General features: G+C 47.4%; 1 protein-coding gene across 1 annotated transcript in view; it reads left to right on the forward strand.

The window, feature by feature from the left end:
* CDC16 (cell division cycle 16) overlaps positions 1–18,396 on the forward strand; it is a 115,414-nt gene that overhangs the window by 75,151 nt on the left and 21,867 nt on the right. The window contains exons 11-16 of the mRNA XM_075334255.1: positions 604–677; positions 1,707–1,832; positions 8,817–8,969; positions 9,055–9,118; positions 9,213–9,274; positions 12,988–13,123. Coding sequence (XP_075190370.1) covers positions 604–677; positions 1,707–1,832; positions 8,817–8,969; positions 9,055–9,118; positions 9,213–9,274; positions 12,988–13,123 — 615 coding nt within the window. The remainder of the gene's footprint in view (positions 1–603; positions 678–1,706; positions 1,833–8,816; positions 8,970–9,054; positions 9,119–9,212; positions 9,275–12,987; positions 13,124–18,396) is intronic.

Here is an 18,396-nt window from a genome sequence, read left to right on the forward strand (position 1 = left end):
TACGTTATACAGCGCGGCCTGAGCACTTATATACAGCATTCCAGAATACTGTATATAAGAGCTCAGTGGTGGTGGCTGCAGCTTATAGTCGCCAAATCTGGTGACAGGTTCCCTTTAATGGTCCTGATTCATTAAGATTGGCGTTTCATACCATGCCCATGTACTGTACATCTGCCCAGTATTGATTTGAATCGGGGCAGAAGTGCAATACCCGGCCACTATGAAGTTGACATAGCTGTGCTGTGCAGTTCTTCAACTAATCCCTTCCGACCACCTCTGAAATGAGTAACAGCTAATTAGTGGGGGTGCTGGTGTCTCATCCCCACCAATTTGCTACTTATGATCTATCCTAAGAATAGATCATTGATATAAAAGTCCTGAACAACCCCTATAAAGGATGGTTTTCTAGGATATTCAGTCACTGTCTGCTTTATGTGGAAACTTGGTTTAGATTTTTTACAGATTCAGTAGTATGTTGCTGTGCATTGTGTGGCTTGGAGTGTCACTACATGATATAAGGTGATCGGACCTCTTTCTTTTAACATTGTTTTTGTTCTTTATTATATTAAAACTGATTCATATGTTTCTTCTATATTGTTTCAGGTTTCCTGGTTTGCAGTAGGATGCTATTATCTCATGGTTGGCCATAAAAATGAACATGCCAGGCGATATTTAAGGTAGCAAGTACCTCCATGATTGATGGGCTACTAAGCCTACAGTAGAAAGGTTATTAACTACTTTCAGACCACCCGTAGACTATAAATGCCCATAGGGTTCTAAAATGTCAGTGCAGAGTAAGCTGCTTGCACCAGATCGTGCAACTATTGTAACAGGGAATTGTCTCAGACACAGCTGGACTACCCATAAAGAGGGCAGAGATGTATATTTTACTGTCTATGTTTTCCCAACCGCTGTACACAAAGGGTTGAACAAGCCCTGTGTATAAAGAATATTAAGCACTGACAGTGTTTCCTCCTCTGGACATAGTGGTCATGTGATCGCTGGGTGTGGGGAATGAACAAGGGAATACCTGCAAAAATATGAATGTATTATGTAAAAACCCTCCTCCATATATGATTTATTTCTACAGATTCTTGGTTGTAGATATAAAGTAGTGATCATAGATGTATTACCGGACTTCCTGACACAAATTCTACATAAAAAAAAAATGTCTGCTTCTTCCCAAATTTAACTGGTTGGTAACATAGAATGAAAGATTGCATTCACCATTACCAGTCGAAGAGTGTTTCTTTAATATAATCTGACTAATGATACACTTTGGGCCTCATGTCGACATGCGTGTTGCACATATACGTTGTGTTTTTTTTGTTTTTTTTTCATGGATAAGGCACATACCCATTATAATCTATGGTGCTATTCACGTCTGTGCAAAACACACGGATACATGTCTATTTTTTCCAGCAGCACGTATCACAATTGCAAAACACACACCGTACACGGATGGCATCTATGTACTGTACGTGTTTAACATTGAAAATGATGGGAGAAGTTTTGTAATTTATTTACCCATCTGTGAAAATCCCTGATGACACTGATGGTAAGAATGGACACACGGATGTCACAGGGATCCAAAATACTAATGACACCGGTACCATTTTTTCACGTATGTGTTTAAGTATGGGCGTATGAATGGGGTTTAGTTAGATCACCAAATTTTCCACTGAAATATTATTGTGTCCTTTTAGCAAGGCCACCACGTTGGAGAGAAGCTATGGGCCTGCGTGGATTGCTTACGGTCACTCCTTTGCAGTGGAGAGTGAACATGACCAGGCAATGGCTGCCTACTTCACAGCGGCACAACTGATGAAAGGGTATGTTGTTACATGTGATTTAGATTTCATTTCTATACAAATTTATCTGGAAACTATCATCATACATAGCTATGGAAGAAGAAGAGAATTTTGTTTACTTACCGTAAATTCCTTTTCTTCTAGCTCCAATTGGGAGACCCAGACAATTGGGTGTATAGCTTATGCCTCCGGAGGTCACACAAAGCATTACACTTAAAAGTGTAAACCCCTCCCCTCTGCCTATACACCCTCCCGTGCATCACGGGCTCCTCAGTTTTGGTGCAAAAGCAGGAAGGAGGAAACCTATAAATTGGTCTAAGGTAAATTCAATCCGAAGGATGTTCGGAGAACTTAAACCATGAACCAAGAACAATTCAACATGAACAACATGTGTACACAAAAGAACAACAGCCCGAAGGGAACAGGGGCGGGTGCTGGGTCTCCCAATTGGAGCTAGAAGAAAAGGAATTTACGGTAAGTAAACAAAATTCCCTTCTTCTTTATCGCTCCATTGGGAGACCCAGACAATTGGGACGTCCAAAAGCAGTCCCTGGGTGGGTAAAGAATACCCCGGTAATAGAGCCGAAAGACGGCCCCTTCCTACAGGTGGGCAACCGCCGCCTGGAGGACTCGCCTACCTAAGCTGGCATCTGCCGAAGCGTAGGTATGCACCTGATAGTGCTTCGTGAAAGTGTGCAGACTCGACCAGGTAGCCGCCTGACACACCTGCTGAGCCGTAGCCTGGTGCCGCAATGCCCAGGACGCACCCACGGCTCTGGTAGAATGGGCTTTCAGTCCTGAAGGAACCGGAAGGCCAGAAGAACGGTAGGCTTCAAGAATTGGTTCCTTGATCCACCGAGCCAAGGTTGACTTGGAAGCCTGCGACCCTTTACGCTGGCCAGCGACAAGGACAAAGAGCGCATCCGAGCGGCGCAGGGGCGCCGTACGAGAAATGTAGAGCCGGAGTGCTCTCACAAGATCTAACAAGTGCAAATCCTTTTCACATTGGTGAACTGGATGAGGACAAAAAGAAGGTAAGGAGATATCCTGATTGAGATGAAAAGGGGATACCACCTTCGGGAGAAATTCCGGAACCGGACGCAGAACCACCTTGTCCTGGTGAAACACCAGGAAGGGAGCTTTGCATGACAGTGCAGCTAGCTCAGACACTCTGCGAAGTGATGTGACTGCCACTAGGAAGACCACCTTCTGCGAGAGGCGAGAAAGAAAAATATCTCTCATTGGCTCGAAAGGTGGTTTCTGAAGAGCCATTAGCACCCTGTTCAGATCCCAGGGTTCTAGCGGGCGCTTGTAAGGGGGGACTATGTGGCAAACCCCCTGCAGGAACGTGCGTACTTGCGGAAGCCTTGCTAGACGCTTTTGAAAAAATACAGAGAGCGCCGAGACTTGTCCCTTAAGAGAGCCGAGAGACAGCCCCTTTTCCATTCCGGATTGAAGGAAAGACAGAAAAGTGGGCAAGGCAAATGGCCATGGAATAAAACCCTGATCAGAGCACCAGGATAAGAAGATCCTCCACGTCCTGTGGTAGATCTTGGCTGACGTTGGTTTCCTGGCCTGTCTCATAGTGGCAATGACCTCTTGAGATAACCCTGAAGACGCTAGGATCCAGGACTCAATGGCCACACAGTCAGGTTGAGGGCCGCAGAATTCAGATGGAAAAATGGCCCTTGAGACAGCAAGTCTGGTCGGTCTGGTAGTGCCCACGGTTGACCCACCGTGAGATGCCACAGATCCGGGTACCACGACCTCCTTGGCCAGTCTGGGGCGACGAGGAGGGCGCGGCGGCAGTCGGACCTGATCTTGCGTAACACTCTGGGCAGCAGTGCCAGAGGAGGAAAGACATAAGGCAGTTGAAACTGCGACCAATCCTGAACTAAGGCGTCTGCCGCCAGAGCTCTGTGATCTTGAGACCGTGCCATGAATGCCGGGACCTTGTTGTGCCGGGACGCCATTAGGTCGACGTCCGGCTTCCCCCAGTGGCAACAGATCTCTTTAAACACGTCCGGGTGAAGAGACCATTCCCCTGCGTCCATGCCCTGGCGACTGAGAAAGTCCGCTTCCCAGTTTTCCACGCCCGGGATGTGTACTGCGGAGATGGTGGAGGCTGTGGCTTCCACCCACAGCAGAATCCGCCGAACTTCCTGGAAGGCTTGCCGACTGCGCGTGCCGCCTTGGTGGTTGATGTATGCCACCGCCGTGGCGTTGTCCGACTGAATTCGGATCTGCCTGCCTTCCAGCCACGGCTGGAACGCCTTCAGGGCTAGATACACTGCCCTTATCTCCAGAACATTGATCTGAAGGGAGGACTCTGGCTGAGTCCAGGTACCCTGAGCCCTGTGGTGGAGGAAGACCGCTCCCCACCCTGACAGACTCGCGTCCGTCGTGACGACAGCCCAGGATGGGGGCAGGAAGGATTTCCCCTTCGACAAAGAAGTGGGAAGAAGACACCACTGAAGGGATTCCTTGGCTGCCCGAGAAAGGGAGACGTTCCTGTCGAGGGACGTCGATTTCCTGTCCCATTTGCGGAGAATGTCCCATTGAAGAGGACGCAGATGAAACTGTGCAAATGGAACTGCCTCCATTGCTGCCACCATCTTCCCTAGGAAGTGCATGAGGCGTCTCAAGGGGTGCGACTGGGCTCGGAGGAGAGATCGCACCCCTGTCTGTAGTGATCGTTGTTTGTCCAGCGGAAGTTTCACTATCGCTGGGAGAGTGTGAAACTCCATCCCGAGATATGTCAGCGATTGTGTCGGTGTCAGTTTTGACTTTGGGAAATTGATGATCCACCCGAACCTCTGGAGTGTCTCCAGAGCAATGTTCAGGCTGTGTTGGCATGCCACCCGAGAGGGGGCCTTGACAAGAAGATCGTCCAAGTAAGGGATCACTGAGTGTCCCTGAGAGTGTAGGACTGCAACCACTGTTGCCATGACCTTGGTGAAGACCCGTGGGGCTGTTGCCAGGCCGAAAGGCAATGCCACGAACTGAAGGTGTTCGTCCCCGATGGCGAAACGCAGGAAGCGCTGATGCTCTGGTGCAATCGGCACGTGGAGATAAGCATCCCTGATGTCTATTGATGCCAGGAAGTCTCCTTGGGACATCGAGGCGATGACAGAGCGGAGAGATTCCATCCGGAATCATCTGGTTTTCACGTGTTTGTTGAGCAGTTTGAGGTCCAGGACGGGACGGAAAGATCCGTCCTTTTTTGGTACGACAAACAAGTTGGAGTAAAAACCGTGACCCCATTGCTGAAGGGGAACGGGGATAACTACTCCTTCTGCCTTCAGAGAGTTCACCGCCTGCAGAAGAGCATCGGCTCGCTCGGGGGGCGGAGATGTTCTGAAGAAACGAATCGGAGGACGAGAATTGAACTCTATCCTGTAACCGTGAGACAGAATGTCTCTCACCCATCGGTCTTGGACATGTGGGAACCAGGCGTCGCAAAAGCGGGAGAGCCTGCCACCGACCGAGGATGCGGTTTGGGGAGTCCGCAAGTCATGAGGAGGCCGCTTTGGGAGCGGTTCCTCCGGCGGTCTTTTTAGGACGTGCCTTAGACCGCCATGAATCAGAGTTCCTCTGATCCTTTTGAGGCCTGTTGGACGAGGAGAATTGAGACCTGCCTGAGGGCCGAAAGGACCGAAACCTCGATTGTACCTTCCGTTGTTGAGGTCTGTTAGGTTTGGACTGGGGTAAGGACGAGTCCTTACCCTTGGATTGTTTAATGATTTCATCCAATTGCTCGCCAAACAGGCGGTCGCCAGAAAACGGCAAACCGGTTAAAAATTTCTTGGAAGCAGAGTCTGCCTTCCATTCACGTAGCCACATCGCCCTGCGGACTGCCACTGAATTGGCGGATGCTACCGCTGTACGGCTCGCAGAGTCTAGTACCACATTCATGGCGTAGGACGCAAACGCCGACGCCTGAGAGGTTAATGACACAACCTGCGGAGTCGCGGCTCGTGTGAGTGCATTAATCTCAGACTGACAAGCTGAGATAGCTTGTAGTGCCCATACGGCAGCAAATGCCGGAGCAAAGGACGCGCCGATAGCCTCATAGATGGATTTCATCAGGAGCTCTATCTGCCTGTCAGTGGCATCCTTTAGTGATGCACCATCTGCCACTGCAACTATGGATCTGGCCGCCAGTCTAGAGACTGGAGGATCCACCTTGGGACACTGGGCCCAACCCTTGACTACGTCAGGGGGGAAGGGATAACGTGTGTCATGAAGTCGCTTAGTAAAGCGCTTATCCGGAAAAGCTCGGTGCTTCTGGACTGCGTCTTTGAAGTCGGAGTGATCAAGAAACACACTCCGTGTACGTTTGGGAAACCTAAAATGAAATTTCTCCTGCTGAGAAGCTGACTCCTCAATCGGAAGGGGTGGAGGAGAAAGATCCAACACCTGATTGATTGACGCTATAAGGTCGTTTACTATGGCGTCCCCTTCAGGCGTATCAAGGTTGAGCGCGGCGTCAGGATCAGAGTCCTGATCTGCCGCATCTGCTTCATCCTCCAGAGAGTCCTCATGCTGAGACCCTGAACAGTGTGATGAAGTCGAGGGACGCTCCCAGCGAGCCCGCTTCGTCGGTCTGGGACTGCGGTCCGTGTCGGAGTCCTCCCCTTGGGACCTATGAGTTGACCCAGGAGCTCTTTGCTGCTCCGACCGAGGGGGGCATGGGGGCAATGAATCAACAGTGCCCGGGGCCTGTGTTACAGGTCTGGACTGCAAAGCTTCCAGTATCTTAGCAGACCATCTATCCATAGACTCAGAAAGTTTGTCAGCAAATACTGCAAACTCTGTCCCTGTCACCTGGACAGTGGGGGCCGGAGGTTCCACCTGGGCCGGGGGTCCCACCAGTGGCTGAGGCTCCGGCTGAGTGAGTGTCACAGGGGCCGAGCATTGCACACAATGAGGGTAGGTGGAACCTGCAGGAAGCATTGCCGCACATGAGGTACAGGTTGCAAAGTAAGCCTGTGCTTTGGTACCCTTGCTTTTTGCGGACGACATGCTGTTTCTCCTCTTAGAATAATCAGTGAGGGTATATAGCCAAACGCTAACAGTGAGGCCGTAAAGAGTAAATGTATACACTATAAGCATATAAATATACAATTCGGCACCCAGGGGGACCAGCACCTAGTAACAGGTGCGGCTTACCGACCGCTCCCAGCGGTTGTGTGACCACCAGATCCCTGCCTGGGCCTCCCAGAGCTGTAGAGCTCAGTTGTCTCCCCTCTGAAGTTCTCCAGCGTCTTGTAGCAATGGCTGCCGGCGTTCAGAGAGGAGGAGGGGGCCGTGGGCGTGCCTGTAAAAGTGCGGGAATCTGGTGCCCCACGGTGCTCAGTGAGGGGGGAGGAGGATACAAAGTATGCTCCTGCCCTCAGCGCTGACGTCCAGTGCAGCGTCCCGCCCTTACCCCTGACTGGCAGGCCCGGGGGCGGGAATATGCGGCACTAGGCCGCAAAAGCCGGGGACTAAAGTTATAAGCGCGGCCGGCAAACAAGCGCGGCCAGCGCGGTAGTCCCGGCGCACTAACACACCCAGCAGCTGCTGCAGTGTCCATTACCCAGGCGCACTATGCGCCGTCCCCAAGGGGACACAGAGTACCTCAGAGTCGCAGGGCCTTGTCCCTGATGATACCCGGCTCCTGTCCAGCAGATTCCCCCAGGGGCTGCGGAGGGAGCGCGGTCCCAGCGCCTGGTGACTGGTCAGGATCCCACTTCACCCAGAGCCCCTAAGGGATGGGGAAGGAAAACAGCATGTGGCTCCTGCCTATGTACCCACAATGGGTACCTCAACCTTAACAGCACCACCGACCCGAGTGGGGTGAGAAGGGAGCATGCTGGGGGCCCTGTATGGGCCCACTTTTCTTCCATCCGATATAGTCAGCAGCTGCTGCTGACTAAAATGTGGAGCTTGCGTGGATGTGTGCCTCCTTCCACAAAGCAATAAAACTGAGGAGCCCGTGATGCACGGGAGGGTGTATAGGCAGAGGGGAGGGGTTTACACTTTTAAGTGTAATGCTTTGTGTGACCTCCGGAGGCATAAGCTATACACCCAATTGTCTGGGTCTCCCAATGGAGCGACAAAGAAATGTTTCTTGATTTGAAGACTTTCAGGATTAGACTGTCAAGACAAAAAAATCACTGATCTCGGGGAGACCAGCCAGAGAAAACACTGCTGGGAGCCAGCGAAGGCGCTCAACACAGTGAAATCCTAGGTACATTGCCCCCTGGGAAGTATGCAAATCAAAAGGGTCCATGGAACCTCTGTTAGGAGTCTCGACACAGAAAATAGCCAGATATCCCTCCGGGAAGGACCTAGCCAAGGAGTGGCTCTTTTTAGGAGACCACCATAACCACCATATTAAGTGGCCCTTTTAGTCAATATCCAACTCTTGACGAGTTTAAAGATATGACAAGGGAAATACCAAGGCCAGGTATCCATCCACAGACAGCTGTTTCGGGGTATTGCCCCTCATCAGTGTGGAGTAGGATTCTGGCTAGATGGGAGCAATGCCTAGTAGACCAGCAAGGTGGTCCTAGGTGCATTGCCCCCTGGACCCCTGGATATTGAGCTGCATATTGACTAAAATGGCCACTTAATACGGTGGTCTCCTAAAAAGAGCCACTCCTTGGCTAGGTCCTTCCCGAAGGGATATCTGGCTATTTTCCGTGTCGAGACTCATAACAGAGGCTCTATGGACCCTTTTGATTTGCAGGATTAGACTGTGACAGTTTATACGTCTATAATCACTTCTGATTAATGGAGATTCCAGTAATCTGGAAAAAGAGGCTTTGCTTATTGTCCACATATCAAAGGATGCCCATGCATATGAGGCTCAGTCACCCCTAACTTCGGGTCAGTACAAAGTCAGACAATCTTGTTTAGACATTTCTTATTTGCAAAAACAATTTATTATAAATGTTTTCTTTTGTTGAAGCCGTCAATAACTTATATTTACTTTTTTTTTTTTTTTAACTCTTTTAGATGTCATCTGCCAATGTTGTATATTGGACTGGAGTATGGGCTCACAAATAATTCTAAGCTAGCAGAACGATTTTTTAGCCAAGCATTGAGTATCGCACCAGAAGATCCATTTGTGATGCATGAAGTTGGCGTGGTGGCATTTCAAAATGGAGAGTAAGTCTGAGCCTTTCTGCTTGCCCTTCTTACGATCGCTTTTCTATTGTACTTTTGGATTTTCACTTCTGTTTCTAATTTGCAGCTGGAAAACTGCTGAGAAATGGTTCCTTGAAGCACTTGAAAAAATTCGAGCAATTGGCAATGAGGTACAATAACTCCTATTAATGCTGATTGAGTCTCCGCATGGGCATTTGGATGAGGACCGTTTTAATAAGATAATGTTTTGCCTTTTTCTTCCAGGTTACAGTTGATAAATGGGAACCTTTGCTGAACAATTTAGGTCATGTCCGACGAAAACTCAAGTAAATACAATAAATACAGTAAATATAATAACTACTGTGTGACTGCATGTGATGTCTGTCTCCATGTCTAGGGGAAAATGGCAGGAGAGGTAGGGTGATTCACAGACTAAAAAACTCCTTAATTATATAAAAATTAGTTTTATTAACAGAAGCAATTAGATACAAAATACAAAAGAATCTTTTTGCTGCCAAATAGGGCAAATACGTAGAGATAGAATTGGAGGGGGGATACATGTTTCTATTGATTAGTTGGCACTAAATGAATTGTTTTGTATGTATTGTGGAAGTATTTTGTATCTAATTGCTTCTGTTAATAAAACTAATTTTTATATAATTAAGGAGTTTTTTGGTCTGTGAATCAGTGTTAGCTCTCCTTTCATCAGTTTTGTGAGACCGGGAGAGATAGGGGTAACTGGTGCTATCTCGCACACCTTTTGTTTTGTTTTTGTTTAAGGTGTTTTATGTCAGAATTTTGCCAGAAACACCTTAATGAATTGGACCATAAAAATGTGCCCTTTACACGTCTAAAGGGTGCTTTACACGCTGCGACATCGCTAGCGATCTTGTTAGCAATATGACATGCCAGATTGCAGATACGATTTGCCGAGATCGCACATAGGTCATTTTTGTAGCGCCGGTCACATGTGCGATCTTGGCAAATCGTATCTGCGATCTGGCATGTTACATCGCTAACGAGATCGCTAGCGATGTCGCAGCGTCTAAAGCACCCTTTAGTCTCCTATTTGACTATGAAATTAGTTTATTTTGTCTTTTGTAAATATGATAGCTTTCTGATCCATAGACTTTAACCCCTTGCCGACAGTGGACCTAATATTATTATGAATAAAAGTGATTCAATTAGTTGCTATTGAAACACCGCTACTTTTAATAACTTGCATTATAGTGAAATCGATAAACTATAACTTTTAACATAATTGGTTAAAAATAGCCACTAGTTAAAAATGTGGAAAAAAAATTTAAATATCCCACTGGGGACACACTTTATCAAATCAGTTACGTGTTAAAAGATGATATCCACACAAATGTGTATGTAGGTGTTTGTACACTAGTGTCAGGGGACTGAAAGCAATCCCACTTCAAAACACCCAACCAAGCAAAACTGCATAGTAAAGCTTACGACAAAGTAGTGGTCAAATTAACACTAAGTACTGATATGTGGCAAACAAAAATGCCTTCAGTGGAAAAGAGTATTAATAAATGGAATAGGCTCACCCATTTAGTGGATCCTAATGGCAGGACACATGGGCACCTGTAATCACATCGAGGTCTCTAGAGGTTTCAACTTGACCCTACTAGTCCCTCACATTATAGATTTTCTCACCCTAGGGTCACATTAGCTCCCACCCTCACAGGGGCAGTACACAGCTGTCCCTGTAATAGTTACCATATGTATTTCCTCCCTGGGATTCATAATGAGAATAGCATATCAAAATACTGTAGAGGCCAAAAGCCAAGTCTGCTATGTTCATCTAGATCTGCAATTCAGAGATTCACTAGGGGTGAATTGCAAATAAAAACAACTTCCTGTCACTGGATTCTGGCCTTGAAATTTCCTTTGAGAATGAAACATCCTATTCAAAGAGTAAGGGGCACTTTGCACACTACAACATCGCAGGTGCGATGTCGGAGGGGTCGTGTCGAAAGTGACGCACATCCAGCGTCGCACTCGACATCGTAGTGTGTAAATCCTAGATGATACGATTAACGAGCGCAAAATCGTCGTAATCGTATCATCGGTGTAGTGTCTGGGAATTCCATAATTACACGACTGCGACAGGTACGATGTTGTTCCTCGTTCCTGCGGCAGCACACATCGCTGTGTGTGAAGCCGCAGGAGCGAGAAACATCTCCTACCTGCATCCTGCAGCTCACGCCGGCTATGCGGAATGACAGAGGTGGGCGGGATGTTTACGTCCCGCTCATCTCCGCCCCTCCACTTCTATTGGTCGCCTGCCGTGTGACGTTGCTATGACGCCGCACAACCCGCCCCCTTAATAAGGAGGCGGGTCGCCGGCCAGAACGACGTCGCAAGGCAGGTGAGTCCAAGTGAAGCTGCCGTAGCGATAATGTTCGCTACGGCTGCTATCAAAAGATATCGCTGCTGCGACGGGGGCGGAGACTATCACGCTCGGCATCGCAAGCATCGGCTTGCGATGCCGTTGTGTGAAAAGTGCCCCTAAGGTCATGTCACCTATCTGAAAATAGGAGGACAAGATTACAAAGATGACATGTCAGAGAGCCCCCACTATTGATTAAAGTAAAAACACATACCTTAACCACTTCACCCCCGGGCAATTTTCTGTTTTTTGTTTTTTGTTTTGTTTTTGTTTTTTTCTTTGCTCCCCTTCTTCTGAGAGCTGTAACTTTTTTTTATTTTTCCATCAATCTTGCTATATAAGGCATTGTTTTTTTGCGGGACGAGCTGTACTTTTATATGAAACCATGAGTTTTACCATATAGAGTACTGGAAAACATAAAAAAAAGTTCAAGTGCAGAAAAACTGCCAAAAAAATGTGATTGCACAATAGTTTTGGGATATTTTATTCACCATGTTCTCTATAGGATAAAACTGATGTGTTGGTGTGATTTTTCTGGTCGGTACGAGTTTGTAGACATCAAACATGTATAGGCTTACTTTTATCTAAGGGGTTAAAAAAAAATCACAAATTTGTCCAACAAAAAAGTGGTGCACTTTTAGCGCCATTTTCCGAAACCCTTATTGTTTTCATTTTTCGGGATCTATGGCTCAGTGATGGCTTATTTTTTGCATCTCGAGATGACATTTTTAATGGTACCATTTTTGCACAGATGCTACATTTTGATCGCCAGTGGTTGCATTTTGCGCAAAATTTGCAGCGACCGAAAAACTTAATTTTAGCATTTGGATTTTTTTTGCCGCTACGCCGTTTACCGATCAGATTAATTTATTTTATATTTTGATAGATTGGGCGTTTTTGAACACGACAACACCAAATATGTGTATATTTTTTATTTTTGTAACCCTTTAATTTTCAATGGGCCGAATGGGGGGTGATTTGAACTTTTAGGGTTTTTTAAAACTTTTTTTAACTTTTTTTTTATTTTATTTTACTAGGTCCCCTAGGGGACTAATAACGATCAGCAGTCTGATCGCTCTTCCATTTCTCCAGATCACAGCTACACAGCCGAGATCTGGAGAAAAGTGTCTTTACTCTCACACACTGCCCTCTGCCGGCAGTGAGAGAAAGCGACTCATGATAGCTACAAGAGTCATCACATGACCCTGCGCTACCATGGCAACCACCGGAAGTCACGTGATCATGACACGTGACTTCCGATGGGGGTGGGTAAGTTATCCTTATGGTGGCGCACATTTACATCTCACTGTCAGATTTTGGCAGCGAGATGTAAGGGGTTAATAGGTGCGGGTGGAACGCGATTCCACTCACGCCTGGCAGGCACACATCTCAGCTGTTGAAATCAGCTGAGATGTGCGCGGATCGCCGCGGACTGCCCATGGCAACCCGTGGGGATTAACCAAACACGATCCATGACGTACCCAGTACGTCATGTGTCATGTAGAGGTTAAGGAAACCAATTTCCATCATGTTATAAATGCACATATTACATTTCCAACCTTCATTACATTAATTGTTTCACTGTAAATATGAAATTATATTTAATCTGATTATTTTTTTTCTCCTTAAATGTAGAAAGTATGAAGATGCTTTGGAATATCATCGCCAGGCCCTGGTTCTAATACCCCAAAACGCTTCAACTTATTCTGCAATTGGATACATTCATAGTTTAATGGGAAACTTTGAAAGTGCAATTGATTACTTTCATACGGTAAGAAATAGAAATCACATCTGATTCTATCGCGGTGATACAAGAGCTGGCAGCAAGGTAGCTAATGTGAAACAACCAAATACCAAATCAGCTCACCAGGAGGAAATATATTTGATTGAGGGTGCAGTGCACGGGGGCTTACAGACCGGCTCTGTAGTAGCAGTAAAGAAAATGGATTTCAGCAACTGTTTTGTTTTTTTTTTCTTTGTTTTTATTTTATAAGTGAATTTAAAACATACCTTTTATTCTAATATTAAAATGTTAATATTCACCCTTTCCCGACATTGAATGTACTGCAATGTCCTATATTTTGGTGCGTTCCCACAGCACCAGTACGTCCTGCCGATCATGCAGACAAAGGAGCTGTGCAAGCACGATCGCCGCCTAGAGGTTTGCTTAAGTGATAGCCAAGACCCAGATCTCACAGCCATTGTTGGTGCCTGTACCACCCTGGTTGTTTAATCTCCTATTTGCAATAGTGATTGCAGCAATTAGGAGGCTGGGAGAGGGAGGGGGCATTGTCTGTGACCCGATCAGGATCCCTGCGACGTGATCACGGGGTCCTGATTGTTGCATTAGCAACTCAAGGTCAAGTGATTTTCTGGTTACTGGCTACGGTGGCCTGTTAGACCATGACAGCAGCATGGTCTAACAGGCAATCTATCACAGTAAAGGCCCTGTCACACACAGAGATAAATCTTTGGCAGATTTGTGGTTGCAGTGAAATCATGGACATATTGTTCCATTTGTACACAGCCACCAACCTGGCACTGATTGTCCACAATTTCACTGCAACCACAGATCTGCCACAGATTTATCTCTGTGTGTGACAGGGCCTTTAGGCAAGGGTTACACCAGTGTATGGCATCCAATGCGAGAGCATTGGATGAGCTATGCTAATGACATTCAGCTCCAACTCTGCTTCGAGCAAGAGCAGAGTTTCATTCACTGTGCTTGCAATGCCCTTGCATTTGATCACATGAGGAGCAGGAAAGATTAATGTCTGTATCTTCTCCATTGTCTGTCTCTGCATATATTTGGACTGCTCTCGATGATATCCGTGCAGTCTGATGTTTCACACACATGAGAAAAATCGTCGTAAGAAAAAAATCTCTATCTAATCTGCATCATTGATTAACATTGGTCAGAGCAATGCATGGTTTTCTCGCATTGCACTCATCCATCATAAACGCTATTGTGAGTGAGCCCTAAAGCTGCCAGGTGTAATGCATTGCCATCTTTGTGCATTGCAATGCATAACACCTGTGATCAGACTAATACAAATATATATATATATATATATATATATATATATATGTATGTACAGTGCCTACAAGTAGTATTCAACCCCCTGCAGGTTTGATAAGATGCAAAAAATAAGTTAGAGCCTGCAAACTTCAAACAAGAGCAGGATTTATTAACAGATGCATAAATCTTACAAACCAACAAGTTATGTTGCTCAGTTAAATTTCAATAAATTTTCAACATAAAAGTGTGGGTCAATTATTATTCAACCCCTAGGTTTAATATTTTGTGGAATAACCCTTGTTTGCATTTACAGCTAATAATCGTCTTTTATAAGACCTGATCAGGCCGGCACAGGTCTCTGGAGTTATCTTGGCCCACTCCTCCATACAGATCTTCTCCAAGTTATCTAGGTTCTTTGGGTGTCTCATGTGGACTTTAATCTTGAGCTCCTTCCACAAGTTTTCAATTGGGTTAAGGTCAGGAGACTGACTAGGCCACTGCAACACCTTGTTTTTTTCCCTCTTGAACCAGACCTTGGTTTTCTTGGCTGTGTGCTTTGGATCGTTGTCTAGTTGGAAGATGAAATGACGACCCATCTTAAGATCCTTGATGGAGGAGCGGAGGTTCTTGGCCAAAATCTCCAGGTAGGCCGTGCTATCCATCTTCCCATGGATGCGGACCAGATGGCCAGGCCCCTTGGCTGAGAAACAGCCCCACAGCATGATGCTGCCACCACCATGCTTGACTGTAGGGATGGTATTCTTGGGGTCGTATGCAGTGCCATCCAGTCTCCAAATGTCACGTGTGTGGTTGGCACCAAAGATCTCGAGCTTGGTCTCATCAGACCAGAGAACCTTGAACCAGTCTGTCTCAGAGTCCTCCAAGTGATCATGAGCAAACTGTAGACGAGCCTTGACATGACGCTTTGAAAGTAAAGGTAGCTTACAGGCTCGTCTGGAACGGAGACCATTGCGGTGGAGTACGTTACTTATGGTATTGACTGAAACCAATGTCCCCACTGCCATGAGATCTTCCCGGAGCTCCTTCCTTGTTGTCCTTGGGTTAGCCTTGACTCTTCGGACAAGCCTGGCCTCGGCGAGGGTGGAAACTTTCAAAGGCTGTCCAGGCCGTGGAAGGCTAACAGTAGTTCCATAAGCCTTCCACTTCCGGATGATGCTCCCAACAGTGGAGACAGGTAGGCCCAACTCCTTGGAAAGGGTTTTGTACCCCTTGCCAGCCTTGTGACCCTCCACGATCTTGTCTCTGATAGCCTTGGAATGCTCCTTGTCTTTCCCTTGTTGACCAAGTATGAGTGCTGTTCACAAGTTTGGGGAGGGTCTTAATTAGTCAGAAAAGGCTGGAAAAAGAGATAATTAATCCAAACATGTGAACCTCATTGTTCTTTGTGCCTGAAATACTTCTTAATACTTTAGGGGAACCAAACAGAATTCTTGTGGTTTGAGGGGTTGAATAATAAATGACCCTCTGAATAAACTTTTCACAATTTAAAAAAAAAATAATAAAAGAAATAACATTCTTTTTTGCTGCAGTGCATTTCACACTTCCAGACTGATCTACAGTCCAAATGTCACAATGCCAAGTTAATTCCGAATGTGTAAACCTGCTAAATCTGCAGGGGGTTGAATACTACTTGTAGGCACTGTATGTATGTGTATGTGTGTGTGTATATGTGTGTGTGTGTGTGTGTGTGTGTGTGTGTGTGTGTGTGTGTGTATATATATATAATATATATATATAATCTGTATATTTTAAAAATCCACAAATGGCAAAAAAAATGAAAAGCACATTTTACTAATAAACACACATATTTATAAAGTAAATAGAAAACGGGGCACCTATTTCTTCATCGTTCCTATGGGAGACCCAGACCATGGGTGTATAGCTTCTGCCTCCGGAGGACACACAAAGTACTACACTAAAAAGTGTAGCTCCTCCCTCCGAGCATATACACCCCCTGGATAACCAAATATAGCCAGTTCAATGCTTTGTGTTCAGGAGGCACACATCCACACATGCATTCTCATCTGATTTTTGATTTTAAAGAGTTTGAAGAAAAGCGGGTCCAAGCTGGACCCCCGGCATGTCCCTTCTCACCCCACTGTGTCGGCGGTGTTGTTAAGGTTGATTTCAAGGCTGGAGCCTTACATGCCGCGCTCCTTCACCATCCCTCGGGCTCTGGCTTGAAGGTGGGAGCCAGCACGGTTCTCACTGCTTTGCAGGAGACCGGTCTCCATCCGCAGCCCTTTCAGGACCCTGCCGGACGGAGCACTCATCCCTCAGGGACCTGGCCCTGCGTCTCACAAGCTAAGTATTTGAGACATTATTGTCAGGACAGGCTCTGGGCTTGGACACAGTGGCCTGAAAACTGGAGTGGTTAAAGACACTCCTTGTCCCTTATTATTGTCTTTTCCATCTTTATTGTTGGGGAGAGTGTGTCAGTTTACTTTGGTGACATTTCCGTCCGGTTCTCTGGTTTTCACCTGAGAACCGCGCCAAGGGTGCCTGCGCGCCGGCCGCATTGTAAAATTTAGGCCCCGGCTTCGGCTGCGGCCTACTTTCGTTTTCACTGCCCCTGCATGTCAGTCATGCAGAGGGACAGTGCGGCGCCGCCCACCGGCCGTTCGGCACAGTGGAGGACACTCCTCTCTGAAGAGATGTTTCCCTCCCCTGTATATCTCCTTGGCCCTCCGGTTCCCGCTCTTGGACTAGGCCCCCCCCCTCCTCGCTCCGGCGCCATTTTATCAGCGTTCTCACACTGATCGGCGCTGGCTGCTGCATCTCTGCAACCTGTCTGGGGGTCCGAGCTGTGGGATCCGGAGGGCACACAAAACGGTCTGGTAAGCCACAACCTCTGGTTGTGGACCTTCTTATACACTCTTTGGGGGTCATTCTGAAGGAGTGTGTTCTTTACTGCAGAGCCCCCACCTCAGCAGTATGTCTCACACTAGGAGCAAGGCTGCAAGGCTGTACTCAATATGCACTGCATGTAAGCTCGTACTGCGTGAACCGAGCACATATCCTCATTGTGATGCCTGCTCTAACATGGTGGTGCCTCAGCCTGGAGTCTCCCCAGTGGTCCCTCCGGCTGCTCCGGCCCCGGTGACTGAACCCCCGGCTTGGGTAGAATTGTTTTCTAAGTCTATCTCCCAGTCCTTTGCCGACTCCATGGGAGAGTTGTCCCGGACTCTGCTGAGCATGCATCAGCCCCCTTCTCAGGGCGCCTCTGCTGCTTCGGCTCGCTCTGCAGAGCTCACAGAGGATTCTTCATCTGCTCCCAGACCCCGTCCTCCTAAAAGGAGACGCAGGGTCCCCTCTCCTTCCTCGTCCCGCGGCTCCGATTCACGAGCCGACTCGCAGGACGAGGAGGATGTCTTTACTGGGGGCTCGGACGCTACCTCCATGTGCCCCATTGATCTGACCGAGGGTGATACAGATGTTAGTGATTTGATTGCGTCCATTAATTCTGTACTGGACCTCAATCCGCCAGTATCAGAGGAGCAACCCTCTCTGGCAGAAAAGCACCAGTTTACCTCGCCTAAGAGAACAAGGAGTGTGTTCTTTAACCACTCCAGTTTTCAGGCCACTGTGTCCAAGCCCAGAGCCTGTCCTGACAAACTCTTCCCAAAGCGTGGTTCTGATGACCGTTTTCCTTTTCCACCAGAGGTGGTCAAGGAGTGGGCTCACTCACCAAAGGTAGACCCTCCGGTGTCTAGACTCTCAGCCCGGACAGTTGTATCTGTGGCTGATGGCACCTCACTTAAGGATCCCACTGACCGCCAGGTTGACCTTCTGGCCAAGTCTGTCTATGAGGCGGCAGGGGCCTCGTTCTCCCCATCCTTTGCAGCAGTGTGGGCTCTCAAAGCCATCTCTGCTTCCCTAGAGGAGATGCATTCCCTCACTAGGGACTCTATGCCTGAATTGGTTGCCTTAACTTCCCAGGCTTCAGCCTTTTCAGCCTACGCCATGTCTGCCATGCTGGAGGCCTCTCACCGCACTGCGGTGGC

Source organism: Anomaloglossus baeobatrachus, chromosome 2 (assembly GCF_048569485.1).
Source record: "Anomaloglossus baeobatrachus isolate aAnoBae1 chromosome 2, aAnoBae1.hap1, whole genome shotgun sequence".
Taxonomy (NCBI): Eukaryota; Metazoa; Chordata; class Amphibia; order Anura; family Aromobatidae; genus Anomaloglossus; species Anomaloglossus baeobatrachus.